Source organism: Syzygium oleosum, unplaced genomic scaffold (genome assembly GCF_021117445.2).
Source record: "Syzygium oleosum isolate NSW1041296 unplaced genomic scaffold, Sole_v2.1 Sole_v2.03, whole genome shotgun sequence".
In the NCBI taxonomy this organism is placed as follows: Eukaryota; Viridiplantae; Streptophyta; class Magnoliopsida; order Myrtales; family Myrtaceae; genus Syzygium; species Syzygium oleosum.
In genome coordinates, this window is record NW_026607487.1 from 171,828 (window position 1) to 185,934 (window position 14,107).

Genomic DNA, 14,107 nt, shown 5'->3' on the forward strand with positions numbered 1-14,107 from the left:
AGAGACTTGTGTAGAGAATGTCTTAGGGTTGAATGCCAGATTGGGGGAGTGAAGTGTGCTTCTGCTTCCCTGTCATCCAGTGCAATTACGGTAGTTAATCAGGCCAAAACTCTTAACAGATCCATATAAGCACGCTGGTGCTTTTGTTTATCTAATTGATTTCATGAATAGGGTGATGCAACATCATTAGCACATCCATAAAGTTATACGAGTGTAATTAGGCATAAGCGGCAGTGGCATGGCAACATACTACCGTTGATTTACAACACTATCGCCAAAAGTTAGAAATTAATCACAAAGATCTAAACAATTGTACATCGCTAGGGCAATCAATGGAGCACAAAGTGAGTTAAAGGCAATTACTATTCATCCATCAAGAATAGCATCTGAAGGCATCTCTTCGCTAGAGCAATGTGTGAAATTACACCTTCCAATACATTAAAAGAACGAACTTCCAGGTGCTTGGTACTCAAAGATATCAAAATGACATACCTTCCTCTTAGCAGGTACAGACAGATTCTTAGCTGGCTTAAAGAAGGACTCTAATCTGTAGAAAATAAATGAAAGGAATCATTGGATAAAAGAAAGAGCATTTTGGAAGTCACTTTCATTTGTTCAAGCTTTAGTACCGGCCTTGTGATGACTTATCCTTAGCTGCCTTAATCGTCTCTATTGCCTGATACACATGGTAAAACAACATTGAAAACATGTATGCTCTCTCCTTAATTGAAAAAGAAGCAACTTCCTCGAGTAGGCAACTAACCAATACATTACTGAAGATAGAAGTCATACCTTTGTCACTCTGTCAATGTTGAACCCATTCTCATTCACGAGAAAGGAAATTAATCCCTAGAACAATCAGTTAGGAAACAAGTCAAGAATTCAAAAAGTGAAATGTTGCAAGTAAATCCCAACATGAAAATGGCCCACCTCCTCGTTTAGATCAGTCCATTTTATCTCAAGTAATTCTTCAGTGGAAACTATTGGTTCCTTGAAAAGCGGTCGAACCTCTCTATAGGGCCAGTTATCTGGTACCTGATACCTATTCAAAAAACAAGCATAAATTTCCTTAAGATGGATAGCCAAAATGAATAAAGTCTTTCAAGTAATGCGAGGAACCTCTATGTCTTAAGGATAAAGATATGATACAATTTTGTTCAAGTGAGTGTAAAGGAACAGACAAAGCAAACAACATGATAGATAAAAATTACATAGTAAATCAACACACGAAGTAGCATGGTTGATACACTGTTTGCCAGCCCAAATCTGCTGGTGGCAAATGATCTTTCAGTTTGAAATTGTTGATCAAATATTTCCGCGCCAGCTGAGTTTGAGAGATAATTGTTTTAAGTCAAGGAATCCAGCAGCCAAGACTATTACAGAGAGAAACTTTGCTGCCTTATTTTGCTTACAAGTCGGGGGACAAGATAAGAAAATAAGAAGCATTTTTGCTTGTTTATGTTCTCTAGTATGTTTTCTATGGAACCATGTTGACGGATGAGCTTAAGAGCAGTCAGCCCTCCAATACCTGACAAATTCATTCCAAAGTAAAGCCACTGAAATCATCAAGCTAAAACATATGAGAGTGCAGAATGATATACGATAGAATAAAACAGTTAACAGTAGGCACTGCCATAATATCATGTCTACCTCGAATGCTTTCACAATAATCACATCCAGAGAGAATGCACAGGTCAATGAATTGATCCATATCCAGATTCATCTCCTCCAAGATCTAAAAGTCATGAAAGTGAGAAAAAAAAATTTAAGCAATTGCAATGAATGTACTTTTCTAAGTACCTTGGAAATTTCAAGTTCGATGACTGGAACTTTTCTTGAGCTGGGATCCATCAAATGACGAAGAAATCTAGGAGCTCCAAAAGTAAGGGTATCCATATCTTCAGAAGCAACTGCATAAACCTGAAAAACAAAAAAATACAGCTAAAGCACCATTCTTGATAGATGAATTCTGCTTACCACACAATAATTAAGCAATGATAGGAATTCGAATTCAGCGAAAATTCCTTGGACAAAGATGATTTAGAAAAGAACGTACCAAATGTAAATGACTACGCGGAAGAAGACATTAGACAAGTGAACAAGCATAAGTTTAGTGGATCCCATAAAAACTTCTTTCGAGGAAACAAGTGACTACACAGAAGAAGACATTAGACAAGTGAACAAGCACAAGTTCAGTGAACAAGGAAATTAAATCATGGAAATCAGATGGAAATTTACGTAGAGTTAAACAATTGGTTATCATGGGAAAACAATGAACTATCCTAAATCAGAAGACGATCAAACAGGAAGATACTTGCCTTTCCAGCTTTGCAAAGTGCAGCACATTGTGCCTCTGCTTCTGAAGGAGCCTAACATACAAAAACTGAATTTGATATCTAAACTTTTTGTTAGAAATAAAAAAGAACAAACTTTTTAGACAGAACAGTAACCTCAACTACTGGGACACCCATAAGTCTCAATAGTCTTTTGCAGTCTTCATTGTGCTGTTGTGTCACCTGCAATGGTATCAAAGCCCATGTATCACAAATGCACACATATTCGGTTAGCTACATAGATAGGTTTTTTTTTTCTGGAAAACAGAGACAACATCAAACTTCTCATCGAATAGAACTAAACTATTGCACTGTAAGGAAGTAATCAAAACAAAGACAAACCTTCACAGTTCTTTTACTGAATTTCTCAATGTCTTCCTTGTTCTGAGACTGCAGGCAATAATTACAGAGCTCTATAAGCCTTTTTGTATTCTGTGTTTCTGCGTGCTGATGTGAGTGTGCGTGAGAGAGGCAGAGAGAGAGAGATGCTTATACCGCAACGGCTACTGCCAACTCCTCAGAGGCATCTGCCCTCTTTGAAAAACTGCTCAGAGACTCATTTGACGTAAGCAAACATGTTCATAGATAATTCCAAAAACAAGAAAAGAAAAGGCTACATAATAATAAAGTACCGCTGTGCAAGCTCTTGCTTCTTCAAATCTGGAGGTTTACCATCAAATACGTAGCTATCGTAACAAACAGTAAAGCATAATTTAGATAAGCAGGAGCTTCATTCTTCCAGCGTTTTAATCCCAACGAAAACAGAGGAGGTAATGAAAAAAGTTTACACCGGCTATATCCCCGCATCCAACAGCCTAATCGTCCGTTAAAGCACGCCTTGCAGATGACTACACGAGAAGACAAATCACAAAGCGTCATCACTTTCCAATCACAAAGACCACATCGCAAGTACAAAATAACGCGACACGCGTCGATCTCATACACATGAAACCCGAGTCCGAGCAATAACATCTGAAGCATCAAAACAGAAACTCGAGCAAAGTGGATTTTCATTTCCGTGGAGTATTCCAATGCCAGAAGTAGTACCTGGTGACTTCACCGGCCTCATTGGTGAGCATCTGAGCCCCCTTCCTCCCAACCACAACCTGATCCACCAATCAAAGACCAAAAACAACCACCAACACTCAAAATCCAAATCCCCGCCGACACCGAAACGCACAATCAATCACAAACATCAATTCATGGTGGCATCGACTGCGATCCTCCGGCCCGAGTAGCTCTCCGGCTTCCGCTCCTTCATCGCCTTCGGGGCGTTGTCCGCCAGTAGCTTCGTCAGCCCCTACCGAAATCAACGGGGGCGATTCAATTTCACATATGGAAATGATGGGATTGAAGAAGAAGACGGAGGCTGAACTACCTTGATTCCCATTTTCGGAGAGAGAGGAAATTGCAGTGGAAATCGAGGATGCAATTGAAGCTCAGTCCTTTGGGATGAAATTGAATTCTAGGGTTCGAGTTGGAGACTAGAGCGTGTGGGTGAAGCGAGCGAGTGACTCACGCGCAGGTGTCGCGAGTGGCTTTTGTAAGTACTAGTTGTAAGGTTTTGGACATAAAACTTAAAAATTGTTAATGAGAGTTAATATTTAATCAACTTTAAACAATAATAAGCTGAAAATATTATTATTGCGTAAAACATCTCTAATAAATCATATTAGCGTAACTCTCTAAGTATATATTCAATGGAAAGCTGAGGCCTTGAGGATGCAAATCGTTAGTTACGTAACTGCTATTATGAATCCGCATAAATTGATTGTTCCAAAAAATGTGGGAGAAAAAAAACTTGAAAAGGAATTGGTTTTGCATATCTACGTCGGCGTCATTAGCAATATTTGAGAAATAGATGAATGAGAAAAATGCTAGAACTCAAACGAAATGAACATTTCATCGATTGTCGTAGTATAATAATAATATTTAAAAGAAGGGTTAATATAACGAAAAATTCTAAATTAGTATGCCTATGACAATTTTACCTCGACCGAAGGGAGGAATCTTGGCAATTCAGGGACCGGAATTCATGAAAAATCACCTAAATTTACCCTCTATTAGTTTCCGTTAAATTGGATTAATATCACGAAAAATCACAAACTAATACAACATGTGACAACCGGATGATAAAACACGAAACTAGTGTACTTGTCAACTGCCACGTGTCATCCAACAGAAGGTAAATTTATCATAAGTGTATTAGTTTGGAATTTTTTATGGTAAAAAAAAAATAGTTTTGAATAAATTTGTCATAAATGTACCAGTTTGGATTTTTTGTGGCATTTGCACACCAAATTATAGTCCTTTTCAAATGAATGAATTATGGTAGGTTAAATATTTAAATTTGCTTTTGAAATTCACAAACGAAGAAAAGAGTAAGAAGTAGCTTTTTGATATTGAATAAATATTCAAAAATTGATGCAAAAAGATGAACTCCTAGTACCTACCAATGCCAACTAACTTAATAGAACTAAATTCCCAAGAATGTCACATCATCATTTTACTATTCACCATCCAAGCATTTTAGTACATGTAGATTCATGCAAGTACAAGGAAATTTACTTTCCACATTTTACTTGAAAACAAATAAAATTGGTCTCGAGATTTATCTTTTAATGAAATTGCTTATCCTTGAACTTTTGTGTAAATGTGTCCATGTCATATGTAATCAAACAATTGATTCAATTAAACCCTTAATTTGTCTGATGTACGCTGTGATTCCTTATCTTTTAATTGATTATGTTCCTAAACTATTTTAAAGATGCTCAATATCATCTTCATTTTAATTATTGCAAGGATGGAATCTATGTAATTTCACTTTCTCGTCTTTTGCTCGTTAAGAAGAATGGGTTGTTCTTTAGTTTCTCCAAGCTTTAGCTACTAATTTTGATCTAAAAATCTTGACACCTAAATTTTCATTCAAAGACTTCCCGTTCATTTAAGGAGAAAAGTAGGATCGAATTTGATAAGAGTTTGATCCTAAACAAAAATATCGATCTTGCATAGTCTTGCATTTGCAATTGTTACTCTATTTCTTCGCATTTAGATATTAGGGACATTTATATTTTAGGCATAAAGCATTCGCCTCGAACAAAGCATGGATCCGGCTATGAGTTAATTTGGAATTGGCCCGATTAGATGGCCCCATATGCAAAATGAGTCCTGAACTCACTTGAGGTTCCCAAACTGAGCCCGCGTCGCGCGAGCCCGGCCCTAAGCTAATCAAACTCGGCCTCATGAAGGGAAAGGAAAAAGGGAAATTCCAATTGGCCAACACCCATTTTCGAAGCCAGATCCAATCTGAACACATATAAGATGGAAGGTCTTTTTGCTCAGCTGCACGCGTCGAAATTGGAAGAAAAGGCAAGGGAGAATCAAAAGAAGGGAAGGGGGGTGCAGTTTGGTTGTGCAGTTTCCATCTCGACCGAAGGGCGGAATCTCGGCAATTCAGGGATCGGAATTCACGGCCAAAAAGAAAAGAGAGAAAAAGTAGAACAGAGGAGGTAGATTGTCGTGGAGCAGGTGAAAAGAAAATGACAGGAAAAGACAGAGAGAGAGCGCTGTTGGGGCATGCGTGAGGAAGCGACGGAGATCAAAAGATGCAATTTCACTGTAAGTTCGTTTAGGGCCCGTTTGGCAACTTATCAAATAGTAAAAATTTCTATTTTTTTTATTTTCAGAATCAGTTTGGGAATAGAAATTCATTTGTTAAATTTTTTGTGCCCGAGCACAATTTTGCAAATACTTGTTCTTAGAATCAGTTTTGGAACAGAATCAAGAAGCCAAAAAAAGTAGCTTCTTGATTGTGACACAATTTTTCCATTTCTGATTCTTCTTGATTTTATTCTTTTTTTTGGTTTGTTGTTGTTCTTCGGCCTGCCGTCCGCCACCCGCCGACCGCCGGCCATCGGCGATCGACCACAGGCTACGGCTGGCAAGGGCGTTGCAGCCGCGATGGCGAGGCCTCGTATAGCCAAGGTGAGGCCCGACCTCATTGTCGCCACCTAGGTACGTCGCCTGAGTGGCAACAGCGAGGGCGGCGGTGAGGGCCGCGATGCCTTTGCCAGCCCTGGCTTGTGGCCGGTCGCCGGCGCCAGCGATCAACCATGGCCAAGGAAGGGAAGGGAAAGAAAGAAAAAAAAAAGCGAAAAAAATGGGATTAAAAAAGAAAAAAAAGAAAGAACTATTAAAAAATTTAAAATATTATTAATAAAATGAAATTTTGTGTAGTTACCAAACACATTTCTGTTCTTTTTCTATTCTAAGAATAGAAATTTTGGGCAGTTACCAAACGCCTTCAAATGCTTAGAAATTGTTTCCAAACACAGAATAAAAAAGAATTATTTCTGAGCAGAATCTGTTCCCAGGCACAGAATGGTTGCCATGCGTAACCTTAGTTTACTTTCATAGTATCTACATTCTCTCAAATGTCACTTTTCCTTTGCACTGTAATTTCCAAGAATTTTGCTCCTCGGACTTAAATTTCTCCATCATTTCATTTCAAAGCCAAAAACCAAATCAAGTTTAGCACTGTTTTGAAGTTGAACAACTTTTGTTCGAGTTGGAACCAAATTGAGAAAAACCATTTTATCTTAAAGAAAAGGGTGTGTAAAGGTGATCAGCGATGGGGTCTTTGCAAGTCGCCACCCTCTCTGGAGGAAACTCACTTTCCAACTGGTCTCATGAATACTCGCATATTTGATGGACAAGAATCACTTGGCATATGACTGTCATTTCTAATATTAGCTTCTACTTGTAAATCGCCTTCTGCTTTTTGGCATATCTTTCAAATGTGAGAAATGGACAAGAATTTCCTAGATAATTTCCTAACCGCGTGCCATTGTTTATTTGACTCTTCTTTGTTTTCACATTCATCCATCAAATCCAAGTACCTAACCACACTGCAGAAGATGAAGACCACAGTTTTCTCATTTTCACGCACACAACAACCGAAGATATTTGCAATCAATCTTTCTTGCTACAAACCAAATTAAAATGCCATCTTTGAATTTCCCTATCCTAGTTTTAAAAATTCGAGATGTTTGACGTTAAATCAAGACCTGATTTCAAACTTTAAAAAGTCGAAAAAGAGAAAAAGCCTAAAGTTAAAGTAAAGAGCCGTATATCTGACAAAATTACTAGCCGAAAACCTCCCTTCAAATTTAACACCTAATATCTATTTTATGTCTTTTGGACTACGACCTTTTAACAGTAATGACGGATTAAAAACATTAATTTATGAAAGAATGTTACAACTTGTTAGATATATTTGTAGTGCACATCATTCACAAATTACCAAATCTTTCCAAAATATCGCGTGTATGTTATATATGGTCAGATTATGTCTAGAATCATGATATCATATATCTACTATATATTAGTTTAGGTTCTTTATAAATGATTGCAATTACTTGTATAATGCATTCCACTAATTTACAGAAGGCCTTTAGTTTATTTGTCTCTCGCTAACATAACCCTTCAATCGAAACTCACCACCAACCACTTAGTCTCTGGCACGATCCACTACGAAAGACTTTGAACCCTAGAATCACGTTGTTGAGTTGACGTCAACTGCGACTCAACTCCACCATGGACAAAAACCTCACGTGCGGGGACGAGAAAACTCGTCCCAATCTTTTCCTTCATCAAACAAGTAATTGTTCTCCGAGTTGAACACTGGAAACCACGGACTTCACCTAGTCATGTGTTACTAGTCTTCTTTTGCTTCGTGCCACTATTTGGCCTTGCTCTATGCTCCAGAATATGACGTCAGCATCAAGGAACTACCAAATCATTAGTGCCATTCACACCTCCACATCATCACAACATCATCGCTATTAGAGCTGAAAATTTATGTTCATGTATCATAATTGGGTTTTGTAATCGTGTCAAGCAATTTTTCCAAACGCGGACCTATCAAAAAACTGGTTCAGGTTGGTTTGTGAGTCAACCGGTAGAACCACCCATTGAACCACCAAATCGATAAAGAAGGAAAATCTACAACGAAATTCATGATATATATTAAATATGCCAATTAGCACCAAAAAGATCGCTCATGTGTTTAGATGCATGGTGAGTGTAAATGATATGTAGGGAAGTTTCGTGAATGAAGTTGGTTATCTCTTGTTTAATTAACACTTAAAAAGAAACTAAGGGCAATCTTGCAAAAAAAAAAGGGGGGGGGGGGGGGGAGGCATTTACATTTCTTTCTATTTTCTTCACTTTTGGAAAAAAATAAAAATACGTCTGCTTAAGGGTAGTATGTCTCCTCTGTTTAAAATCATTTCCAACCACTTCCTCTCTAATTTAGATGGCCAAATAAGGGAAAAAATACCTAGGTTATTATTTCTACCCATTTCCCTTCACTTCCCTCAATCCAAATACATATTCCATGTGAATCGAATATATTACTTCATTGAAGACTGTTGACCCTGTAAACACTTTATTTTTTACCGAGGTTCGACTAGATTTTGATCGAAAGTCAACCTTGTTAAGATTATGATCAAAGGGTACAATTGGGTTGTGCATTGTAAGAGCTTTCCAATGACACCTAATTTGTCCAAATCGGGCGACCGGGTCGCTGGATGTATTGTCGCAAGGGATGCTTGATCCTTTGGATGTTCACTTGTTTGGTTTCCCCGATATTGTTCTTAAAGGAAATGAGATGCAACTACCGTTCAAAGTGTGCTTGAAGATATTGTTCAAAGTTTGTTTAATCTGATCTTGAAGGTAATAGAGCCTTCAATGGTTCTATTTGACATATATGATGACTGGCTGAAGAGTATATCATGATACACTTCTTTCTCTCGTTTCATTATAATTCTCGGTGTTCTTCATGTGAACAATGAATGCTGAAATGTTACTACTGTCTCATAAGATCAGTTGTCTCTATATCTCAGGATATCTAACAGTCTCTCATGGATGATTAGTGGATGAAGGTAGTGTTATCCTTTAAATTTCTTCGTTAGCTTGAAATTCTCCAATTTGATGATGCCACGCTCTACGTAATATATGTGGCAAATTTTGCCAGGTGAAATCTTTATTTTTATGTAAAATGTTATAATGATAACATATGACTATAGTTTGTACTGAAAACAATCTTTCACCCCTTTGTGTTAATGGCACTCATATTGTTTTCAGGATGTTATATGCTTGTAATTAATGAATGGTACTGTATGTTTTCTTATGGAATTTTTTCGTGCATTTTCTGTTGACCTTGCAATCTTTTGGCCGGTGAAAATAAAAAATCCTCTTTATTCTCTTCATAGGGATAAGGATGCCACAAGTGCCATAACTTTCGTACGGCACTTACTTGAGTGTCATAACTTTTTCTTTTTGATAACTTGAGTGCTATGATTTCTAAAAAATGTGCACTTGAGTGCCATAACTTTCAATCGATTACTTAAGTGCCATAATTTTTAAAGAACGTTCACCCAAGCGTCGAAAATTCGATATGGCATGGCACTTGTGTTGAAAGTTTTTTAAAAATTATGACACTCAAGTGATCGATTAAAAAGTTACATAAGACTTAAGTGAGCGCCGTATGAAAGTTATGGTATTCAAGTGATCAAAAAAAAGCTATGGCCCTTAACTAAGCGCTATGCGAAAGTTATGACACTTGTGGTGTCCTTTTTCTCTCTTTATGTGCTTGATGGTTTGCTTTTGTTTATTGCGTAGCAGAGCCCATGATTTTTAACCCCGTTTCAAAAGCTTAAGCTTTGGTGGTACTAAGAAGATAGGTGGGAATGAATTCGTTCCACTTTGGGCCATTGATGTCTCATCTCAGTCGATGGATGAAAGAAGAATCAAAGAGCCAATGTACCGTAGATATTCCATTTATCTTAATATTGCACTAGGATATACACTTGGAGAGCACCAAGGTGCCTTTGATTTGTGTGGTTTCCATCTCATAATTACAAGTTCGATCCTCAGAGAAAGCAGGGGAGAAGAAAATGGATCTTGGCTATGTTGATGTATATTCCAGGTAACAAGTGGCTTCCACGTATCAATTTCAACTCTCCTCCAACCCTTGATGAGACTAACGTTAGGATTACATGCATAGTATACTTGTGGGTTCACATTTATGGACAGTGGCTTGTATTGGCTGGCTCACCGTGTTCGATTTATAGAAAAAATATAATTATAAGACAATAACATTACCACGTATGCTATTAGATCCATATGAGCTATTTAGAGTCAATAGATAAATTGAAAAGCCTGACGTATACCGACTTAACGCAGCATTGTCGGACATACCGAGTCCCATGTAAAATACAAGTTTTAGTACAATTACTATATTGTGATTAATTTTCTCCATCACATCAATAATAAATTAATTTTATATAATGTTTTCAGGATAAATAATGGTCTCTCGTCTCACAATGCAGCTAAGCAAGCAAGATGATGGAAGACTTAGACTTGCTTTCAATCGCCGGAGTCTTCCTTGCATGTTCCCTTTTCCTTTGAGTAGGTTTTGCCAGCTTTTGCCATATCACTTTCTTTGCAACTAAGCAAGTGAGATGGTGGAAGACTTTTGACTTGCTTTCCCACGCCAGAGTCTCTTTCTTTCTATCGAGTAGGTTTTGTAGGCTTTGGCCTTTTCCCCTTCTTTGGTCGGAAGAAAAGAATAGGAAAATGCAAAGAAGCAAGCAAGAAAGTAGAAGACTTTGACTTGGGACTCGTGTGCTGTCTAGACAATTAACCAAACAGGATTAATTTAAACTTGATAATTCGCCGCCTCCTCTCATTACCTTCTTTTAAAATTTTAATTTAAAATTTGAGATAAGTGAGTTGCAATTTTAAGATTTGGAATAAAATATATCAAAAGATTAGATCATAATTACTAAAATAATTTGTATTGGGAACTTTGCAAATCAATCCATTTTGTAATTCGAAAACATACTGTTTGTGGCAATCTACATTCACTCCATTACAAAAATTGATTATCTAAGTCAAGCTGTTTTCAATGCAATGATCTAATTTTGAGTAGGATGCTAGATACATTTGATTCGATTTTATGTAATCTTTATTGATATGATCCACGATTTGTCGAATCTCACAAATATTCAAACTATTGTCAGCGTCTTTTATGTAGCTATCTTTATGTTTAAGGTGTGGTATCATATATCTTTCCATATTTCATGTGACAGATGATTAGGGACAAGGATAGCGATGTTGATTGGCAGTATGGTGGGGGAAGAGAGAGAGACAGAAATGATGTGGTAAAATAAAAGATATTTCATGTGACAATTGTATCACATGGTGTGATAAACCAATGCAAAGCATATATTTTTAATATTTCAGTGCCCATTAGAATGACCTAGACATTGCATGGGCAACATGGATTGATCGATTGCACCACATCCGTCATGTGATCGATGCATAATATTACTTTCACTTTGTATCCTAATTTCACTTTATATCCTCTATTTTTATGGCTATGAATCTCTGATTTAAAATATTGTATTAGATAAATGGGACATGGAAACTCCTGGGACGACAACACATTGATTGATCAATGAAATTTCTGGGAAACTTCTGGGATGACTTGCAAACCGTGGTCTACTTTTCGGCATATCCTTTGAATGTGACTAGTGGGCAAGAATTTCTTGAACAAGTTTGGAAACCGCGTCTGAGGAAGACTTTTCAATAAGGGTCCTTCCTCGGCTCTTAATGCAAGATGGAGGAAGACTTTGACTTGCTTTTCCCTCATCAGTCTTCTCTTTTCTCCCTCCTCTTTTCTTTTGAGTAGGTTTTGTGGGCGTTTGCCTTGTGAAGAAAAGGAAAGGAAAATGCAATGAAGCGAGCAAGATGTTAGAAGACTTTGGTTTGCTTTCCCGTGTTACACGCTGTGAAGTAGATTAGCTAACAACGATGATTTGGGACTTGTGTGCTCTCTAGAAAAATTAACCAATGAGGATTAATTTAAATTTGATAATTTATCGCCTCCTCTCATTACCTTCTTTTGAAATTTTAACTTTAAATTTAAGATAAGCGAGTTGCAATTTTAAGATTTGGAATAAAATATATAAAGCTGCTCACGGTTGAATCCTAATTAGTAAAATAGTTCGCTTTGAGAATTTTGCAAATCAATCCATTTTGTAAATCAAAAACGTACTGTTCGTGGCACTCTACATTCACTCCATTGCTAAATCTGATTATCTAGGCTATTTTATAGTTTAATTTCCAAAATCAAGTTGTTTTCACTGCAATCATCTTATTGTAAGCGGCATGCTAGATATATATGGTTTGACTATGTGTAATCTTCATTAATGTGATTAGCGATTTATCAAATCTCGCCTTGGAATATTGTCAGCGTCTTTTATATAGCTGTCTTTATGTTTAATGTATGGTATCATATTTCCACATTTGTTTGGGATGTAGATTTATATACAATAAGTGATCATTTGACAAGGTAGGGCATAGTCAAGCATTGAAAATTTGTCACATTATTTTATAACTAAGTAATGATGTAATGACTCTTTTCAATCTCTTATATTATTCTAACTACTTTTATTTGTAACACCGGCCACGTAATAGTTCGAAAAGTGAGGTTAAGATTATGATACATGTATAATTATTTTAATTTAAGTAAATAAATTAATTCCAAGTAAGGTTAAGATTCTGATATATATATATATATATATATATATATATATATAATAATTTTGATTTTCCAGATGAGTCTCTTCACTTAAAAGCTATTCAAGTGCTTTTCTTAATAGTAATGGTGTTTTTAAATGGAATTCGCATCTTCATATTTAATTTGGGAAATTCAGTGGCCAAACCGATGCAAAACAGACAAGATATACAAATTAACGAAAAGATCAAGGTGCATCAAGGAAGAAAAAAAGAGAGAAAGGTGTTGACTATATTGACTGAAATGATATTCGAAGTGCAGTGCCTTTGTTCCTACCCCCATGACTCCCAAAAGGCAGATTTTCCTGAGAGAAAGAAAGGATTTGATATCTGTGGTGTTTAGAAATTTGATAATCGTGTGTTCACATCCGTGGATCGTGATGTCAAGCAAGATGGTGGAAGACTTAGGCTTGCTTTCTTTCGCCTCATTCTATGAAGTAGATTAGCTAACAACCATGATATGGAAGTTGTGCACACTTTCCATATAATTGACCAATCAGGATCAATTTAAATGTGAGTATTCATAGCCTTCTCTCATTACTTTTACTTTTTAATTTGATGTAAAATTTAAGATAAGAGAATAGCAAATCTGAAATTTGGAATAACAGATATTAAAGGTGCGAATAATAACCATTCTATTCTCGGGAACAATTTTTGACCATAAATATTCCATGGATGAGTTTTTGAACAGAGAAACACGTTTAATAATGACATAAAATTTATGTTCCCAAAACAAAAATAAATTTGACAGGCCTTAAAATTTATGGGCAGCAGGCGAAGGGCGGTGGGTGGCCAATGGCCGGCGGGAGGCTACGGGCGGCAAGGGCATGCAATGAGATGAGTTTTTATTTCTGTATCTATTCCAATAATAGAAAAGCAGAAAATTTCTACTTCTCATTTTTATCCCAAACCTATTTCTAGGCTAAAAATTTATTCCGAAAATAGAAAAATAAAATTACGTTAACAAACAAATTTTTGTTCCAAGCCTATTTTCGGGAACAGAAAAATAGAAAAATAAAAAAACAGAATGGTTATCATGCGTGCTTAAGCTACTTGTGGTGACATCATGATTAAATAAAGTAGTTCATATTAAGAATTGTGCAAATCAACCCTTTTTGCAAATCAATAAC

General features: G+C 36.6%; 1 protein-coding gene and 1 long non-coding RNA gene across 2 annotated transcripts; both read right to left on the bottom strand.

Moving 5' to 3' along the window:
• Positions 1–284: 284 nt before the first annotated feature.
• On the bottom strand, positions 285–2,471 carry LOC115663815 (flap endonuclease 1-like). The gene is made up of 8 exons (XM_056309174.1): positions 2,451–2,471; positions 2,319–2,369; positions 1,801–1,920; positions 1,651–1,735; positions 1,413–1,528; positions 931–1,098; positions 793–849; positions 285–676 (listed from the first exon to the last, which is right to left on the bottom strand). The coding sequence occupies exons 1-8, from the start codon at positions 2,469–2,471 to the stop codon at positions 623–625; spliced, it is 672 nt and encodes a 223-aa protein (XP_056165149.1). The 3' UTR covers positions 285–622.
• Positions 2,472–2,767: 296 nt separating this feature from the next.
• Positions 2,768–3,852, bottom strand: LOC130134574 (uncharacterized). Its single transcript, XR_008815997.1, has 3 exons — positions 3,122–3,852; positions 2,966–3,019; positions 2,768–2,877 (listed from the first exon to the last, which is right to left on the bottom strand). It is a non-coding gene; the product is annotated as an uncharacterized LOC130134574 (long non-coding RNA).
• Positions 3,853–14,107: the final 10,255 nt, after the last annotated feature.